The sequence below is a fragment of the Vanellus vanellus genome (assembly GCF_965231255.1).
Source record: "Vanellus vanellus genome assembly, chromosome: 3".
Classification (NCBI taxonomy): Eukaryota; Metazoa; Chordata; class Aves; order Charadriiformes; family Charadriidae; genus Vanellus; species Vanellus vanellus.
This window is the reverse complement of record NC_138907.1, coordinates 47,346,599-47,366,484: the sequence shown is the minus strand read 5'-3', so window position 1 is coordinate 47,366,484 and position 19,886 is coordinate 47,346,599. Positions and strand designations below refer to the sequence as shown.

Here is a 19,886-nt window from a genome sequence, read left to right as displayed (position 1 = left end):
GAAGAGTTCCATTAGCTTGTTTAAATGTCACTTTAAAGGTGGTTTCACATTATTGATAAACTTAACATTTGGGGTGAAAGGGAATAATCTAATAAAAGATTGCCACCCCCTGCTGAAATGCGTTCTGCCAGAACTTCTACTAGACTCTAAATTTTGTTTGAAGAGGAATCTCTGTAATTGACCGTCCACAGTAAAACACTTTGGGGGCTATCTCATCCCTTTCTAGACTGCTGACCGCCTGTATTCTCTCAGGAGGAGCAGAGGAAGCCCCCGAAAGCCTGCTCCAGAAGCAGGCGTTTCTGTTCATCATCAGCTATCCATCTCTTTCAAAGTGCCTGGCTTCTCTGCTGAGATGGGTTTATTCCGGTTGGTGTAAGAGCATTCTCCAGGTTCTCGGGGAACGATCAGCTGTGTCGGCTTCGCAACTAATGTTTTACTCTATTGCTGTGTTGGGACGCATTTGGCATTTGTACAACGGCTTTCCATCTGACTATTGCCAAAACAGAAGGCTGCAGGCAATGAGTTTACTTACATAAAACCTCATTAAAATAACTTCCGTGTCTAAACTGAAGTTTAATGTTCTTGTACTAGGAGTGTTGAGCTGGTTCCCTATTCTGTTGGGAAGCTTGAAGAGGCTGGGATTTGGGGCTGTTCCTCCTCTCCAACCTCTGTTTCATTATGTAATAAGATGTTCTGGTGCAGAACTCCCATCTCAGATTACCATGTGGGGAGGATGCCTTCATTTACCACCACATATCGAAGGTCATGCCAGAGCTCTAGGTTGTTTCCAAGTGTAACAAAAACAGAAATAAACTTGGGACAAAAAGATTCGAGTTTTGGTTAAAGCAGCTCAAGGAGTATGGATAGCTTCTTTAGAAGAAGGAAGTTCATGTTGTTTCTCAAATGGTTGTTTTCTCAGTAATGGGAAATACACAAGGTGCAGGATGTCAACACTTTTATCCTCTGTTGTCACCGGAGTAGCAGGAAAGCTTATCAGCAGAAAAGCATATTTGTGATCAATTTCAGAAGTTACATGTTGCAGATAGTGATCTGCTCCATGTGCAGCTCTGTTATGGAAACTAACTTCAAATTGTTTCTGACATGGGACCAAAATCAAACTCATTTCATGAGTCCAGCTAAATATCAGACGAGTGCAGAACGTGATCTTTTACACAGAACTAAAAGGTAAGGATTTAACATTACCATCAGGCATTTTGCTGTAAACTAGACTGGGGTAGAGAGAAAATTAAAAGAAACAGAAGGGATAGAGTGGGTTTATGCTTGCGTCAGGTTTCATTGAGGGATTAAGAATGTTTATCTTGCAGCGATGTTAGGCTTTCTGTTACTTGATTTCTGATTCAACACAACCAACCATATTTTGGAATCCACAGCAGAGCATTACAGTTCTGTAAATAGATTTGATGGCTGCGACGCCTTTAAGTGCTTTCAGGCTTCCGATTTTTGTACTGCCAGTTGTTGATGACAGAACTGAAGAATAACACGAGAGGCTGCAGAACAGTATGAGAATAGCATGTTTTATCCCCAGCATACTTTAATACAATAACTTGACAGGAAATGAAAATCTATACAGAATGAAATAGCGAGCAGCCAGAGGTAAAGAGGCACTCTGCCAAACTGGAGGGTGCAGAAATTAGAGAAGAAGAAAAGTTTTCTGCTTCTCTGTTGCCCCTTCTGCTCTGCCTTCCAGTGGAGGAGATCAGCTGCAGAAATGCCTTCAGTTGCAGGAGACTCCTCACAGCATGAACGTTTCTCGCTTACTATTTCTTCTTCCTCCTCCCCTGACTCCCTAAATTTTAAAAGAATTCACCCATGGCCAGTTGTGCCTTCAGAGAAGGTCTTGAAGGTTGATTTGCATCGACTCATTGGCAGGGCTGCAAATCTGCTTGCGTTACTGTCTCTTCTTTCCATAGGTAACCGTAATTTCTATATGAAATCTTCTGACTGTCCCACATGGAATCTCTGCTTAAATATCCACAGCTAGAGATGAACTGTACCTCTTCGCTTGCACAGTACCTTCAGCTCATCAGAGATGACTTGCCCGTGAGACACCACTCCGTTAGGGAAGGGTGAGCCGCAGGGATAGCTGGCGGATTGCTGTGTTGCCCGGTCGAGCTCAGCGGTCATCAATGGGTACTCGGTAACAGCACCAGCATTCACGGCTCCTGGGATCAGACGGTCACTGGGATTAATGGTTCACCGGGCTTCTCTTCAGGCATTTGTCTAACAGATGTCATCCCCTGCATTTATTTTCCATTTTTAAATCACAGCAAAGAAAAAAAAAAAAAAGCACAGCTTAACTCGGCATGTGAAGCAGTGGCTTTTACGTGGGCTGTCGCCACAGACAATGGCATTACGTACAATGGTATTACGCGCATACCGCAGGTGGGCCTCGTCCCTTCGCCTTCTTTCACCACCCCCTTCCTCCTCCCCGGCGCCGGCCTCTACCTGTCTGGCCAGAACAAGGCAACATCCCTAAGGGCCGCCTTTCCCTTTGCGGCCCCTGACTCAAAACGGGGCCACAGCCGAAGGCCCCTGCCCTCCCCCGGCCCGCCCAGCCCCGGCAGGGCCGCGGCCCGCTCCGCCCTCACGCCCCGGCGGCCCGGGCCCGCTGCGGCCTCCCCCGCCGAAAGGCCCGAGCCTGCGCCCGGCGGGCCCGCCATGGCCGCCCCCACCTGCTTTGCCCTTAACGGGCCCGGCGGTGCCGGGGGATTATTTCGGCCCCGGCCGCGGGTGGTGGCGGCGGCGGGGGGGAAGGGGCCCGGCAGACGCTCCTTATACGGCCGGGCCTGGCTCACCTGGGCCGCGGCCAGGAGCGCCTTCTTTGGGCAGTGCCGGGCCGGGGCCGCGCCGGGCCCGACGCCCAAATATGGCGACGGCCGGGGCCGCATTCCTGGGGGCCGGCTGCCGCCGCGATAAAAGGCTCGGCGGCCGGCGGCGCCTCCACGAGCTACCCGGCGAGGAGCGGGAGGCCTCTCTGCCAGCGGCCCGAGGCGCGGAGCCCGCAGCCAGCCCAGGTAAGTTCCCCCCCGCCCCGGCCCCGCCGCCCTCACTCCGTGGCTGCCGGGCGGCCGTGAGGCTCAGCCCGTGCCCCTGTGCCCCCACAGACAGCCGACACCATGTGCGACGAGGACGAGACCACCGCGCTCGTGTGCGACAACGGCTCCGGCCTGGTGAAGGCCGGCTTCGCCGGGGATGACGCCCCCAGGGCTGTGTTCCCCTCCATCGTGGGCCGTCCCCGCCACCAGGTACAGCGCCGTCCCCCTGCCAGCATCCTCCCCCCCTAGGCCCTGCCACAGCGATAGCCACCAGTCCCCGCCACCTCCTAGTCCTCTGTGTGGAGGGGGTATGCCTGGACCACCAGGGAGCCCCATGCCGCTGCCCATGGAGCGGTTGCTGAGCCCCCCTCTTTCCTCCCCTGCAGGGCGTCATGGTGGGTATGGGTCAGAAGGACTCCTACGTAGGAGACGAAGCCCAGAGCAAGAGAGGTATCCTGACCCTGAAGTACCCCATTGAACACGGCATCATCACAAACTGGGACGACATGGAGAAGATCTGGCACCACACCTTCTACAATGAGCTGCGTGTGGCCCCTGAGGAGCACCCCACCCTGCTCACTGAGGCCCCCCTTAACCCCAAAGCCAACCGTGAAAAGATGACCCAAATCATGTTTGAGACCTTCAACGTCCCTGCCATGTATGTGGCCATCCAGGCTGTGCTGTCCCTGTATGCCTCTGGCCGTACCACTGGTGAGTTGCAAGTGTGCTGCTGGCCCCTGTTCCCCAAGCAAGGACACCCAGGATGGGTCCCCTACAGCTGACAAGTGCTCTGCGCCTTAGGGCAGGATCCTTCATGGGCTGCGTCTCAGTCAGTGGTTTTTTATTTCCCCAGGTATCGTGCTGGACTCCGGCGATGGTGTGACACACAATGTCCCCATCTATGAAGGGTATGCCCTGCCCCATGCCATCATGCGCTTGGATCTGGCTGGCCGTGACCTTACTGACTACCTGATGAAGATCCTGACTGAGCGTGGCTATTCCTTTGTCACCACAGGTAAGCACTATTCCGTCCTTCATAATGTCCCCCCGGCTTCCAACCCTTGCACCTCCAGGGATGCTGCAGCCTCTTGCCCCATTGCAAGCCCCGCGAGCGCTCCCTGTTGGGAGTTTGCCTGTGCTTGGGGGTCTGGAGTTCCAGCAGACCTATGGAGGAGATGCAGGTGTTCCCTGTTCCTCCTTTACAATCGCTGATGCCTTTGGTCTCCCTTCACAGCTGAACGTGAGATTGTCCGTGACATCAAGGAGAAGCTGTGCTATGTGGCACTGGACTTTGAGAACGAGATGGCCACCGCTGCCTCTTCCTCCTCCCTCGAAAAGAGCTATGAGCTGCCTGATGGGCAGGTCATCACCATTGGCAATGAACGTTTCCGCTGCCCAGAAACCCTCTTCCAGCCTTCCTTCATTGGTGCGTGTGCCCCCTTCCCTCTCTCCCCCACCACCAGCTCTCCCCTCTCTCCTGAGTCCTCCCACAGAGCTCTCCCTGGGCACTCACCTTGTGCCTGCTTTTCTCCCCTTCCCTGCCCCCAGGTATGGAGTCCGCAGGGATCCATGAGACCACCTACAACAGCATCATGAAGTGCGACATTGACATCAGGAAGGACCTGTACGCCAACAATGTCATGTCTGGGGGTACCACCATGTACCCAGGTATTGCTGACCGCATGCAAAAGGAGATCACAGCCCTGGCCCCCAGCACAATGAAGATCAAGGTAAGGCTGAAGCGTGAAGGACTTGAGTGCAGGAGCAGCCACCTTTTGCCCTCCTGCAAAGAGCGCGTGGGGCTGTGTGCACCCCTGTGGCTGCCATCCACAGCAGCTGCTTGTTTACTGATCTCGGCTCTCTTGGCTTTTCCTAGATCATCGCCCCACCTGAGCGTAAGTACTCTGTCTGGATCGGTGGCTCTATCCTGGCCTCCCTGTCCACCTTCCAGCAGATGTGGATCACAAAGCAGGAGTACGACGAAGCTGGCCCATCCATTGTCCACCGTAAATGCTTCTAAACATGTTTACATGATCTCTCTGCCAACCATGCTCAGGATGACAACCTTCTACGTTGCAGGCTGCCTAGGACCTGCAACAGCCATGTAACTTTCTATTTTGTAACGATTTCTGGTTACTGTTGCTGCAAAGCTCCATGTGACACAGTGTATGTAAAGTGTACATAAATTAATTTATTTTACCTCGTTTTGTTTGTTTTTAAAACCAACGCCCTGTGGAAGGAAACAAAAAACTTCAAGAAGCATTAAATCATCAGTCATTCTGTCACACCCCTAATGCGGTTGTTTCTGTCATCATTTGCTTGGGTTCTTCCATCACTCGCTGACGTAGTGCGTTGTCTTAACAGTGAGGGCCAGAGGGTGGGCTGGAGCTCCCCAGACCAGAGGAGGACCGGGGAGGGGAAGAGACCCCAGCCTGAGGAACCAGCCCTGCCTCGCTTGCTGGGGTTGCAGAGAGCTTGGCCATGCTGAGAGGGGCTGGGGGCGGTTGGGTGTTGCGTCATGCTGCTGTTCCCTCTGCAACACGCTCCTCCTAGACCCAGGAGGGGAAAGGGTTACCCGGAGACTTGGCTTGCAAAGGATTTTATTTGTCTCAGCCTGCCAAAGAAGTAGCCCTGGCATGCTCCTGCAACTCCAAGCTGTGATGGATGGAGGTGGGGCTGAGGGCAGGTGGCGGGTGCAGGTTAAAGACAGACCTTTCCACTCCGCTTATGGGAAGCCTGCCTGCCATCACGCCCTCCCTGGGGGGCTGAGGGCAGCTGGGGCCACTTCCTCACCCAGCTTGACATGCTTGCCCTTGCCAGTGCTCATGCTTGAGGGGCTGCCTGCAGAGGGGCCACCCCTCCTCTGCCCTCCTGGACCAGCCCCTCCCAGGGCCAGATCCTTCACACAGGGACTCCCGGGGGGAAAACCCTGGGGGCTTTCCCCCTGTCACAGGCATTTGCCTGCCCTTTTTGGCTCTGGGGGGGGCAGAGCAGGGTGGGAGGTGTGGAAGCTGCTCCATCTCTCTTTTCTCTTGCTGGAGTGGGGGACTCTGGGGCTCCCCTTTGCTTCCACAGCCTCCCACCCTCCTCCCCCCCCCCCCCCCCCCCCCCCCCAGCTGCTCAGGTCCCTTGGGGAGCCACCCTAAAGCCCTGCCAGGCTTGGCACAGCTCTCTGGGTCAGGGCACGTGCACAGGAGCAGGCAGCCTTTGGAGGACTCCTCCTGGAGCAGAGGGCTCTGGCAGGAAAGCAGCACTTGAGTTTTGGGGTTTCTCTTTGCTAGGGGAGACAGCAGCTCTAGGGAAAAGGATCATTTTCAGCTAAACTTCCAGCCCAGTAAGGTTTTTTTGCTCTGCTGTGACTACCCTAAGGGCGCACCTGTTTTGAATTTTGGCTGGTTTTACCTGCATTAAAGTGAGACTCATACATGAACACACTCTTTTGTAGCCCTATCCCAAAGGAAATCCTGTGGGAGGAGCCGGCCTGATTCTTCCCCAGTATCTGGGGTCAGGGAGGCCCCTGGGCAGCTCTAAGAGCTCCTGAGCTAAAATCTCCCTCTGAGTGACAGGGATTGGACAGGAAAGCAGGAAAACAGTTGCTTCTTAAAAACTAAACAGGAGCTTTTACTTGCCATGTGTGCAAGTCGTTGCATTGTGGCACATGTTTCATCTGACAGCTCTGTGTTGGGATTTGGGGAGATGCTGAACTAACATTAAGTTCTCAGTACTTGATCACTGATCTCAGGTTCAATTGTGGTGTAAGTGGTGTTATGAGATGGATTTTAGGACCTGCTTCTGCTGTTTGATTAAAAAGCTGTTTCAGAAGCACAGATAAAAGTTAAGTTAGAAAAGAAGCCTCATGGATTAGACGGCGCTGGCGGTGGGGTACCAGGGCAGACTCAGCTTTTCCACCTGCATGATTAAATTTAGGGTCCTAAATCCACAATAGAAAGTGTTGATTTGTGGGGGGAGTGATGCTAAGTAGACATCCTCCCTCCAGCCTGATGAAAATCAGTGGGAGCAGGGGATGCCTGCTCCCTCCGAATGAAGACCTAGATTTTACAGTGCCAAACTTGGGTTTAGAACCGCTCACCAGCACAGCTGTGGGCAGAGGACAGCCCTCTGGCAGCCAGGGCATCTCACAGGCACTGCCTTGCGTGGGGAGGCTGATGCTGCCATCGGCATCTCATTGTCAGCTGTTTCTACTGGCAGCATTTTGTCTTGGACAAACATACAGCATCAGGTATTCACAGTAGTCTCAGTGCCAATTTCAACCTGTTGAAGTTAAGTGCCAAAAAGTGCATTTTTACGGCTGAAAAAAACAATTCGTTTGTTGTTTTGGTTGCTGAATCAATGAACTGAGATGCAACGAATTTTCAAGCCTACCAAACCAAACCTGTTCAGGTTTTAATTTCAAACGAAAACACATTCTTTATCCTGAAACCAGCCTTTCATTTGGATTTGGGATTTTCAGCAATCGAAGACACAGATTATCTGGAAACAAGTGAGTTGGATTTTCACATGGCTCCCAAGCCCTGGCGTTGGGAAGGTGTTGGAAATTTCACTCGTGCACTGTGGGCCAGGTTTGATCTTTGTTGTACATTTCTCAAGGATGTCACTACCCTCCCTGTGCCTGTAACAGAGGCTGCCTCGAGCCTGTCCCTCAGAACCCAGGTTTCCCTGTTACTTACCTTCTTAAATATTTTTGCTAACAGCCCGGACACGTGGAGACCCTGGGGCTCCAAAACTGCAGAAACAAAAGGCACTTTGACCCACGGTATTTACTGGGTTTGGCTTGGCTGAGAGGACCCGAACACCCGCTCAGCACCGACACCAGTGCAGCTCCACTGCGTACTCAGCTGACTGTGAAACCTGCATGGGCATTTGGCCAATAATATTTCTTCAGTAAGATTTAGTAGAAGGACAAAATAGAGGCTACTTGAAAATTACCGTTATTTTTCGTGGGAAACTCCTAAGCAACAAATTCTGTGGCATTCTTTATTTTTGAAAGTGAAGCATTAAAACAAAGCCCTTCAAAGCACAGTTGTTCAAAACTTCTACTGCTTTTATTTTATAAGAATATATTTTGCTGTTTCTATTTCTTTAATGCACAGGAAAATGTAGTCAAATGAAACATTGCCTGTTAGGGCTTCTTTCTTTCTTTCTTTCTCTTTCTTTTTTTCTTTCTTTCTTTCCTTCCTTCCTTCCTTTCTTCCTTCCTTCCTTCCTTCTTTCCTTCTTTCCTTCTTTCCTTCTTTCCTTCTTTCCTTCTTTCCTTCTTTCCTTCTTTCCTTTCTTTCTTCCTTCCTTCCTTCTTTCTTTCCTTCTTTCCTTCTTTCCTTCTTTCCTTCTTTCCTTCTTTCCTTCTTTCCTTCTTTCCTTCTTTCCCTCTTAACCAAACAGGCATTTTTCTTTAAAAAATAATTAAAAGACCTATTCAGATGTGTAGATTTCCATGGTGTACCTCCTGGGGCTGGAAAAAGGAGCACATGAGGGTGACCGTAACCTATTGATCAACCGATGGATAACTGCAGGCAGTGCTGGTGTGGAAGGGCTCCCACATGGGACAGATGCCAATCAGTGTGGGCAGCTTCAGTGACAGGGCCATTCAGAGCATCCCCCCACTTCATGCTCTCTCCTGGGAACTGCTGGCGGCTTTGGGGGTCCTTTTCAGTCCCCCAGGGGCAGAACAGCCTTTGGGGTGACCAAAACTGTCCGTCTTAGATGTAATGGCTGCTGGCAAAGGCTCAATTTTTAATTTGTTCAGGATCTGAAAAATAAATCGGCTTCTGATTGCTGTGCAGTGGGGACAGCCAGGAGTATCACTGGCTCCCACTGGGGATGTGCATTCTGTATGATGGCGATGGGAGAAACTTTTTGTGGTCCAGGGGGTCTCCTTCTTCCTGCCCCCTCCCAGGGCATCCCATCAACCTTGAAATTACACCGTCCGGCGCAGAGCTGGGGCCAGCAGCATGCAAACCCCCGGCACTGTGGCGACCCTGAGCAGCTTATCCTCTTGCGCTTGCAGGGACCACAGCCAAACCCCGTCTTGTCCCGGCGGCTCAAGGCCATGCTTTGAAAGTAAAGCGTGTGGCTCGGAGGCAGTTCTGGCCACGGTTGTTCAGGGAGTGCCGCAGGCAGCCCTGAAATGAGCCTCTCTGTAACCCCACCTCGGGGACCTGCGTATATATAGATCCCTGGAAGCAGCTTTCTTCCTTGGCACATCCCTCCCTCTCATAATACCCTCCAAACATGCTCTCCCTGCCCTCCTGCGCCCTCGCTGCTCGGCTTCCAGCAGCTTCTCTCCCTTCCAGGGAAAACAAGGCTTTGAAGCTGAGAAATCTCACTGCTGGAGGGAAAAGGGGGAGGATCACCTTATAAAAGGGCTCAGAGATGAGCAGCCAAAAGCCAGTGGTGACGGGCATCAGTGCCTGACCCTGGCTCATGGAGGCATATTTATTTCATTGCAATGTGGTTGGGCTCTTCCACAAGGACCTGAGCTGTATTTGCAAAGGAGGCCATGGCTTGGTGCTCTTCTGGTTAGGTTGTCCTCTTTACCAAAGCAGGAGTACTCTGAGAGGGGGTTCAGGTACATGATCATAGGGCGGCCTCTGTGTGGCTGCAGCTCTGTCCATTTCCTGAGGAAAGAGCTGCCCTGGTGCCTGGCACATGCAGGCAGGGGCAGAGGTGCTCCCACAGGCAGCACTGGGGTGGTGACGGGGGATAGCGACCCTTCATCTCACACCTACTGGTCCCTCAGACACAGACATCCCCTAATCTATTTGAGTGTAAAATAATACACTGCCATTAACGGTGGCTGGTGCTGAGTGTAGGTTGCTCATGTTGCGTTGGCTAGGACAGCACTGGGAAGGGGACATCCATGGAGTAGAAAAAGGGTTGGTCACCAGTCCAGTGCAAGACCCACATCACCACCGTTCCTGCTGGGGGAGCAGGTGACCACAGGACAGTCCTGCCCTTCCCAAACCTCCCTGTGGCTGCAGGGAGCCGTATGTCTGCAGAGAAAGGGTTGGGGACCACGCAAGTCCAAAGGATGGTCAAACCAAAAGAAGCCAACAAGGTTTCCCAGGTCAACTACATCTGCTTCTGTAAGATTTTTTAATTCCCTTTAGCAACCATAATCACAAAGAACAGTTAAAATAACAGGGGAACAAGGATCTAAACCAGCTTGACTTTGCTGGTGATGAACAAAGCTGTCACTGGGTTACCCATCTGTGGAATACAGCCAAAGGGTGCAGTGGGGAGAGCTGCACACTCGGCACTACAGCCCATGCTGAAAATGGAGTGTGGTCCAGGTGCTGAGGCTGTCCACCTTCTTGCTACGAGTTATTAGAGAACAAGCCTTCTGAGGAGCGGCTGAGGGAACTGGGATTGTTTAGCCTGGAGACAAGGAGGCTGAGGGGAGACCTGATTGCTCTCTACAACTGCATGTAAGGAGGTTGTGGCGAGGTGGGGGTCAGTCTCTTCTCCCAAGTAACAAGCGATAGGACAAGAAGAAATGGCCTCAAGTTGCACCAGAGGAGATTTAGATTGTATGTTGGGAAAATTTTAATCACCAAAAGGGTTGTCAAGCATAGGAACAGGCTGCCCAGGGAAGTGGTTGAGTCACCGTCCCTGGAGGTATTTAAAAGGCGGGTAGATGTGGTGCTTAGGGACATGGTTTAGTGGTGGTTTTGGCAGTTTACAGTTGGACTCAGTGATTTTAAAGGTCTTTTCCAGCCTAAATGATTCTATGATTCTATGGTTCAGAGTGGTTGTGCAGGATTCAAGGCACTTTTCAAAAAGCTGTATAATAGGATATTTCCTCCATAAGGATTTTTTGTCCTTGAAACCCTTACCCCCCCAAAAAAACCCAACAGTGATCTCCCAGAACCCCCAACCCCAAACATTTTGAAGTAATGACAGTATTGTTTCAACCTAATCCCAGCAGCACTGCCATGGGTGATATATGCAGTGTTTCTGCATGAACTGAGCAATTTACATTGGGAGGTTGGTTTTCTTTCCCTTTTCTCCTTCCCCATCCCAAGCCCATCATGGTTTTCCTCTGTGACCATGAGCAAGTCAACAGCCACGGCTCTGTTTATTACCAGCAAAGTGGCTTTTCTATTTTCCATCACAACAGAAGATAATGAGGAATAGGTAATGTTCATGAAGGCTTTTGAGATGTTGTCATAGAAGGTGTTCGGGGAATGTGAAATACTTGCGATCCTAAATTTAGCTCTGAAAGTCACGCAGCCCAGTTTCCTGGCACAAATACCGGAGAAAGTCTTGAAATCTGAATGTCTTCCAAGCTCAGCCACCAGCTGGAGGCTGCAGTAGCCGCCAGCGGTGCCGGGGATCCCCGGCTGTGCCTCTGGAGAGTCCATGGCCTTGCTGAGGATGCAGACCGCCGTCTTCCCCCCAGGCTGTTCACACCAGAAACCCAAACCACCAGCAGTTTCTGTCCTTTCTCTGGGTGTGATGCCTCTGGACATGGCCTGCAAGAGCCCTGTGGGATGAAGTTATTTTCCAAACCTAATAAAAGTGGCAAATTTAGGAGGATTACCGTATTCAATGCAGTCAACTGAGGGAGAATATGAGAAATCTCCATCAGGATACACGTTTTAGGAAAAACGTGGCAATTTATTTTAGACCTACTACTACTACTACTACTACTACTACTACTACTACTACTACTACTACTACTACTACTACCTACTACTACTCTGACATTTACTCCCTCTTCCCTTTACTTTTGTTAGCCCACTGAAGCCAGCCCATCCTGGCCGACACTGCGTGGTCGAGGGGTTATGATCCCCCTGCTCACATGTGAGGGGTTAAAAGCCAGGCAGGTTAATAAAGAAGATTGATCTGCTTAGGCAGCAAAATTTAGCACTAAGTGGAACTTGGTGCTAAAATCCAAAGTCCAAGTTAAAAAGGGTGTCATTTAATCCTTGAGATGCTTAACCTCTGCTGACACCTTGCTTTATTCTTTTTCTTAGTGCCTGCTGCATGTGTTCCTGTGTGGAGAAGCAACTTGACATAACTCCTGTCACATCTTGACCGGGATCCAGAAACCAGGTGTAGCTCTGCCCAAACTGGAGGCGCTTGGTTCCTTCATTGGCTGCAGCTTCCCCAGGCAAAGGCTGCAGTGGGACTGCGGGCAGCCCAGGGACTGCACCTGCTGAATGTGCATCATTGTTTAAAAATAAAAAGGGGAGAGCAAAGAATAACATGGAAAATATTGCAAGGTCAGCAGATGGCGTGGGGAGGGCTTGAGCCTGGGCAGGGGGGTCTGGGCAGGGACAGAACAAATACTGGGAGCTGTGGACATGGAGGCCACATAAGGAGAAGGCGTCTGGGATAATCTGCAGCACAGGAATGATGGAGAAGGCCCCCAGAGTTCCTGTATTGACATTGCACTTTGTAGTAATTTTTATTATTTGTGCCTATTACAGTGTTGCAGGAAAGTTTCAACCCATTTATCCAGTCTCAGGTACCCTCTGCTGGGTTAGACAAACCCTTGATTTAACAATTTGCAGATGTGCTGGAGTTGATTCACACAAGTAATCCTCACTGAAGCCACTGAGAGGAAAACGGATTTGGTTAATGTTTAAGTGCTTGCATGATGAGGTCCCAGATTAAGAAACAAAGCCAGAGCAATAAAAGCAATCACATGAGGAAACAGAAGGGAGGAAGAGGGAACAATTAATTTCATTGCTCTAAGTCCAGAACCTGGCATGGCTTGAGGCCATGAAATGATCAGCTGGAAGAAAAAGATTTAAAAAATATTCTTTTCCGGAAATATGTAAGATGTATGCATTTAATCTATTGCCCGTCTTGCAGGGGATTTACTGCTGATTTCATAATTCACATGTGGTTTTCTCCATTTTCTGTAGAAGAATCAGTCTGAATTAAGGAACAGTTGAGCAAATGAGGGTATAGAAGAAAACTGAAAATCAGTAAGACCCAAGTCTGGACCACAGGTATTCTGTAGTAGTAGCTTTGACAAATAAGATACATGGGTGGAAAAAGAAAGCATTTAAGGAGATAATGTTTTATGACATAACTGCCGTCCCATTGGCTTTGTGCTGGGAAAGAGCGCTGAGTTGCAGAGCTGGAAGCAAGGGCAGGCTCAAGTTCCGCGGAGGCATTTTCGTTTCCAACCCTGGTTTATCTCTGACCAGCAAGACGGTAAGTGGCGTCTGAGTGGTTTTGGAGAAATCATCATAAATATACTGACCACATATGGGAATGGTGTTTTTATGTGGCAAGTGTAACCGTGAGCAGGGTTTGGTATTGCTAAATGAATATTTAAAGCAAATGTCTGATAAGTTCTTCACCAGCAGTTTGACTTGTGAGTCACGTTGCACAGTCCCCAACCATGCCTCTCTCTATTTATAAATTCATGCCTTACTATATCTGACTCGCTAAATAAGCCTTCCAAATTGCGGAAGGGATTCTGGTGGCATATTATGGGACGCGGAGAATAATTTAGAAGAGTAAGGGAAGTTAGAAAGGGCACGGCAAATCTCTGCACGCTCGCTGCCTTCTGAAGAGCAGAGCTAATGTGCCACTTGTCGCATTTTCACCATGAAAAAGTCCAGGAGGTGCAGCTCCCCGGCTTCAATCTGCTGGGCGCAAGGTGGGGAAAGAAGAGCAGAGCAAGGGTTCATCTGGGCTGAGCCCCTGGCTGTGTTTTAGGACATGCGGAGGACCAGGGCAAGGTTATCCCAGGGAGGCATGCCCAAAAACCCAACTGCGATCGAGCCGGCGGTTCGCTCCCCATGCACAGTGCCTGGAGGGAGGGCGTGGAGCTGCTGGAGCTCATCCCTACCCCTGCTAGTGGAGAGGAATGGAGTCTTGGTGTGGGTCTGGCTGCCGGCCATGGGGTGCCTCGGTGCTGATAGGCCTTCAATGCGCAGGAGTGCACACATCTCTAGACACATCTCTAGAGCTGCGTCCTCCTCCCCAGGGCTCCAGCTGGAGCTGGGGAAAAGAGCACATTACCAAATGCCGGGCTGCAGAAGCCCTCCCAGACACCGTACCAGTGCCCACCTCCAGCAGAGGATCTCTGGCACCATCCATGTTGCTCCCTGCAGCAGGGAGGAGAAGGCTCCCTGTGCCCTGCCTGCCACTGCCTTCTGAGGGGCAGAGACAGGACCCCTGTCCCTGATGAGGACCCAGCCAGACTGCTTGTGTTGCAGCTGCTGGGTTGAGCAGGGAGTCCCGTTTGGTGTTTTCTTCAAATGCCCAAATCGTCCAGAGTGGTGCACACCTCCCCACCAAGCAGGCGGAGGGCAGGGGCGATATGGCAAGGGCACATCAGGTACCAAGCAGAAATTGTACTGGGGACCAGAGTGGTGGTGCCACTAAAGCAGAAGGAAGAGTCCTGGCCCATTCTGCCCGTCTCCTTCCCACAGGCAAAGGGCGAAGAGGAACAAAGACAGGCAAAAAGTTTTGAAAGGCTGTTTTGGATGAATGCATGATCTTTTTCCCTGTCAGTCATTTTCCCTTGGTGATCGTCTTTGAATGCACTGGGCAAACAAGAGACCAGGGCTCAACGTAGGACACACATATGTTCTCATCTTTGGAGCCACCTTGGGGCCTCAAGGTTGTGTCTGCCTTCGCAGAAGGAAGGGTGGTGCAGTCAGTCTGCTTCGCCAGCAGCCCATAGCCCCAAAGATCTTTAATAAAACACAGTTTGGTAGCACACACAGACATACACAAAATTCCTTACACATAAATCAGTATTTAGATTCCACGAAAGCAATTTCTTTCCTGCCCAGCTTAGCAAGGCCGGGCTGCTGTCGCGTTCATTCATCTTTGCTGAGCATCTCCCTCCACAGAGGTCTTGGGGCAGGTGGTTGGTCTGAGCACCACAGGGACAGCGAGCTGAAGCAGTCACGTAGGGCTGTTCAGACAGCGGTACAACTACTGATGAGTTAGTATTTCACAGCCAGAGGAAGACGCTGCTCTGCCCTTGTGCAGGTGGGGCAATGGGAGCATGGGGATGGCAGGCATGCCCGCCCGGCTGTGGGAGTGCCAGGAGCACAACCCAGAGTCCCAAACTCCCAGTCCCCCTCCGCCAGGAGTAAAGCCATCTGCCTCATCAGCCACTGCTAGCAAAATGCACAGCTCAGGTTTGCTTGTGGATAACTCTTGTGTTTCCTCTGAGTGAGCACGTAGCGGGTACCAAGCGTCTCTGGTGAGCTTGGCTCAGCACAGCCTTTTTAGTTCTGTATCCCCCCAAATTTCCTCATGTTGCCCATCAGCCCAGATCCAGGGCAACTGGAGGGTGCAACAGGAGTCATTTCTTTCTTGCTGTGGTGGCAGGTGAGCATCGGTGCTGGGGCAGGAGACGGCAAGCTGCGCAGCCAGCTCCTCCGCTGCCCCAAAACCAGTCCCCTGCAGTGCCCTTGGCCCCACCGGAGGGGAAACCAGGCCGTAATTCTCCGCGTGCAGCAAGCTGACACTTACAGAGGTGTTCCTGGAAAACTGACCCCGTTTTGCACGGGGCGGTGGGGACAAGGCGGAGGTCCAGCTGCCTCCCTCCCCCTCTCCAGTGCTGCCGTGGGCTCAGGGCTCCATGGTGGGTCATGCAGGGAAAGGTCTGGTTCACAGGCAGCCCGGGCTGGATTCACACCAGCAAGCTAGGGAGATGAAAGTCAGCCTCACACCATGTCTCCAGAGCCAACAGGTTCTCTGTGCTGAGTAGATAATTCATTATAAACAATATACACAGATGTCAGCACTCTCTAGGGGAGCCACTCACAAGTGGTGGACAGGTTTTTTTCAAGGGCATCCATTTGTCAAAACCGTTCTCAAGATAATTTCTGGTGCCTGGGGGGATGCAGAATTTCATGCTGTTTTTTTTTTTTCCCCCGCTGGGCACAGGTTGTGCTTGCTCCCCGTCCCCCAAGAACCAAAATCTCAGTGCCAACCTGTGTGATGGCAGATTTGAAGTATCCTTTTTGTAAGGATGCCGCAGGGTCTGTAGCTGCCATTGGAGAGCAGCTGGCCTTTTTGGTGACTGTCCTTGCAGGGAGGCTGTTTTTCTGGAGTATTTTAGGAGGGAGAGCACCAGAGGGGGGCAAACAGGTGTGTCTGGAGACCAATGTATTAAAATTTTAATCTGGAGAGATCTGGGGAAATGGCTGCAGTGTTTGCTTTTCTGTATTTTAAATTGGTACAGTGCTTTGCTGAACAGCTAGGCTTTCTCCTAGGAGGCGGTAAGGAAGTTCTTCAGATGGGATGGGAAGTCTTCCACAAAATGCTGGGCAGCGTGAGGGGCTGCAGACAAACCCCAACCCTGCCAAGGCAGGTCAGCGGTTTAATTACAGAAACGGAGGCGGCCCGGGTCGGCGGATGCATGTCTCCTGCTGCCCCTACAGAAGAGGCGTTGGGGCGCAGGGCGATGTCAGACCACAGGCCGGGACGGCCGGCATCCAGCCCCGATGGCTTTGCAGCGGTGCTGGCAGAGGGGCTGAGCCTCCGTGGCAGCACTCTCCTGCCACCGGTGACTACGGATGGGTTGCCGGCCTGTGTGTCTCACCCTCCCCAGGGTGCCTTGTCTTGCTTTGCAGTGCCTCAGGGCACCACTGCTCCTGGCTGCCTCCCACCGGCAGAGCCTCGTGGGACGCCGAGGTTAGAAAGCCGGACCCAGCGTGGCCTTTTCCAAAAAGAAAACTGCAAAGATGGTGTCTGGTCGGTAGCGCTGAGTGGGTACGTGTGTGCTCAGGCTGCTCGCTGGGCTTGCTACCAAGCCGAAGGAACGGGCACGGTAAGACTTTAATCTTCGGCCTTGCTGGAGGCTAAACAAACCCTGACTGCACTGGTGTTTCCCAGTCCAATAGCCAAATGGCTAATTGCGTGCTTCTCGCTAGCTGCAGAGACCTGCACATGTGGGGTTTGCATATCTGCAGACTCCAAAGGGTTAAAAATAGATCCCACCCTGCTGATGGCACATTTTATGTCCATTTAAAGGTGCGCCGTACTTTTCATGTGTTTCCATCCTAACGCCCCTCTTGAGAGTGGAGAAAATGCCTTCAAGGGGGTGACATTTCGTTCAAGGCCCCCTTTTTTTGGAAGCGTGGCTGCCTGGGCCAGCTCCCCTTCAAAGCACGATGGCAGCAGGGTGGCATTTGCCTCTAACCGGGGAACTGCATGATTGCAGCATGTCTGTGGTGCTCTCCACTGGCACCGCTGCTGTGGTGGCTGCCCTGACACGTAGTCAGCAACTAACAAGTTTGTACTTCTGAGCAAGGCAGGGACCTGCTCTCTAAATGACTAAAATGTTTTCCTTCATTTTTCTTAGGATGGGGATGGGATGAAGTGATCGGTGCAGCACATGAACGGGCACTTTGGGCAGATTTAGAAGCAGGGAAAACAAAGCAGAGCTGCCGCTGGTCCTGCCATGGAGAGGAGTAATGGGATGGGGGCTGAGGTGGTGGCACTGCTCTGCACCCCGTGAGGCGTGTGCTGCTGCTGCTGTGGTGGCCGGGAGTGGGGAGCAAGGCAGGGTTGTGCACGGCACATGGGGGGTGCCAGCAGGTTTCCCCTGCAGAGCCATGCGTGGCGGGAGCCCCGTGCTGCTTGAAAAGGGGCTTTCTCAGCTGGCATCCACCAGGTCACGCACAGCCTAGGCCACCGCCTCGCACTGCGTGAAACCCAAGAAAGCCTGGATAATCTCCAAAGGGCAGACGAAATTCCCATATCAAGCAAGCTTCACTCTAGCTCTGCGAAAGCCCAGGGAGGTTTGCCTTCGTGGGAGGACCTGGGTGCTTTTATAAGGGGCTCCATTCCTCCCCCGGGAGCCCCCAGCCAGTCAGCGCAGCTGAGACCATATTAGGGATGCCATTCCCCGAGTTCTGACTGCACACCCCCATCACGTTCCCCATAGGAAGGCTCCCCGCAAGGTTCCCCCTGCCCTGACTTAAAGAGGCAGCATAGGCAGCAGCTCCTGGGTGAGAGGCGGGGAGGATGGGGCACGACTGCTCATCCTCCAAGCCAGCACTCTTCCCAAATGGGTAGAAGCAAGGACAAGCCAAGGTGCCAGCAGGGAGGGAAGGGGGAGCCCTCAGCGTGCCCCCTTCCTACGGCTTGTGGTTCCCAAGCCTGACTTTGCCTTCCCAGATGTCATTTCCCATTTTTTTTCTGCTGCCCCTGGGCAATTTTGGAATCAATTTAGAAGCTGAACTTGGCAGCTGAGCCCTGCTTCTCTTTGGTACGAAGGGAGCTGAGCCCTCCACGTGAGTGGCTTTATTTGGGACTGAACCTCAGCAGGGCACAGCAGTGCCCCGTCAAGAGGCTGGGAATCCTGTGTGCCAGGGACTGCTGAGGGCAGGGAAACCCCTTCTTGGGGAGCTCCCTGTGTAGCCTTCCTCCTACCCCATAGCAGCATCCTCCTCCACCCCTTGTCTGCAGCTGGAGCTATCAGGTCCTTTGGGGCTGCTTCTCTAGTTGGGTTGGGGAAGAGCCTTCAACACACAGGCTTTTCTGAACTGGAGCTGGAGGTGCTTCGGAAAGAAGGTGGACAGCTGTGGCAATCTTCACTTGACAATCTCAAAGCACACAATCGTGCCACTGAGGTCTGTAAATGTAAACATTGGGATGAGGTTCATTCTGTGTTGGACACCCACCATTTCCAGGTGAAGGAACAATGAGATTAGGTTACACGGATTTCACAAACTGCCAGCGAAATCAGCCAAGAATCAACACTGAGCTGCCACTAATTTCTGGTGTTTAAAATCAGATTCAGGAATATGCACTTGAGCTGGGCTTATTCCTTAGCCCCCTCATTGCAAATTCTGTAAAGTTTTTTCAAGCATTGAATTATTTTCCACAATGCATTTATTATTACCCATCAGTTTATTCTTTGGGAAACTGAGTCTCATCACTGCAGGCTGGTGTTAGGTTCAGGACCGGCACTGGGCCCCATGACAGGCAGGTGCCAGGTTTGCACATGGGGAATAGTGAGGCATGCAGGTTTCTGTGGTGGACAAAACAGCCTGAAGCTATAGGAATGGCTGCTGTCCCCATCACCTAGAGGTGACGCTAGCCCAGTAGTGATGGTCTGAAGCACTGATGTTGCTCAGCTGATCATTTCAGCAGTGCTCCCTCACTGCTGTGAGGTGGGGAGCAAGTTACAGCACAGGTGCCTCCATTTCTCCCCCAAAATTTGTGTCCTCCCAGTGACAGATGATTGGCTCTCAGGGGTGGCCAGCCCATACCAGAGATTTGTAATCCCTTGCTTGTGTCAAATGATGTTCCAGCCTCTCGGATGCTGTGCTGTGGTCCAGGGGTGAGAGGAGGAGAGGAAGACATGCCTGGAACTGAAAAAGGAACATGAACAGGAATGACAGTAAAAGTAATCCCAAACAGTGGCTGGATTGCTGTCCCAGAGCTCCAGAGGGATGGGAGTATGAGAGGGGAACAGCTTTGTGCAGCATTATGAGCTTGAGACAAGGTTGGAGGAAAGTGTGTGGGCTCAGATACTTCTCCACCACCTGCCTCTCCCTGAATGGGTGCACACAGGATGCCTCCTACCCTGGCTTGTGGAGGTGGCATCCAGTAGATGTTACCAAGACCAGGAACTTGACAATGTCTTGCACTTTGCAAGTGAATGTGTTGGGCTCTGCCACTTGGAGCATGATCCAGTTCTGCCTTGATGATTTTTTATGGAAGTGAGATGCCTCCACACGGAGAACTGCGTCGATCCCTGCCTACCCTTTCTTTCAGCAGAAGTTCAGAAATAACAAGATATTTTTGACAAACATTCAGAACGCAGACATTCCCAGACTGGGTTTCTTTAATTATCCCTTTTAAGCATGGAGA

At 51.8% G+C, this 19,886-nt stretch overlaps 1 protein-coding gene across 1 annotated transcript; it reads left to right on the top strand.

Annotated features, from left to right (window-relative positions):
- Positions 1-2,912: 2,912 nt before the first annotated feature.
- Positions 2,913-5,350, top strand: ACTA1 (actin alpha 1, skeletal muscle). Its single transcript, XM_082480251.1, has 7 exons — positions 2,913-3,035; positions 3,126-3,266; positions 3,443-3,767; positions 3,910-4,071; positions 4,291-4,482; positions 4,605-4,786; positions 4,933-5,350. The coding sequence occupies exons 2-7, from the start codon at positions 3,138-3,140 to the stop codon at positions 5,074-5,076; spliced, it is 1,134 nt and encodes a 377-aa protein (XP_082336377.1). The 5' UTR covers positions 2,913-3,035; positions 3,126-3,137; the 3' UTR covers positions 5,077-5,350.
- Positions 5,351-19,886: the final 14,536 nt, after the last annotated feature.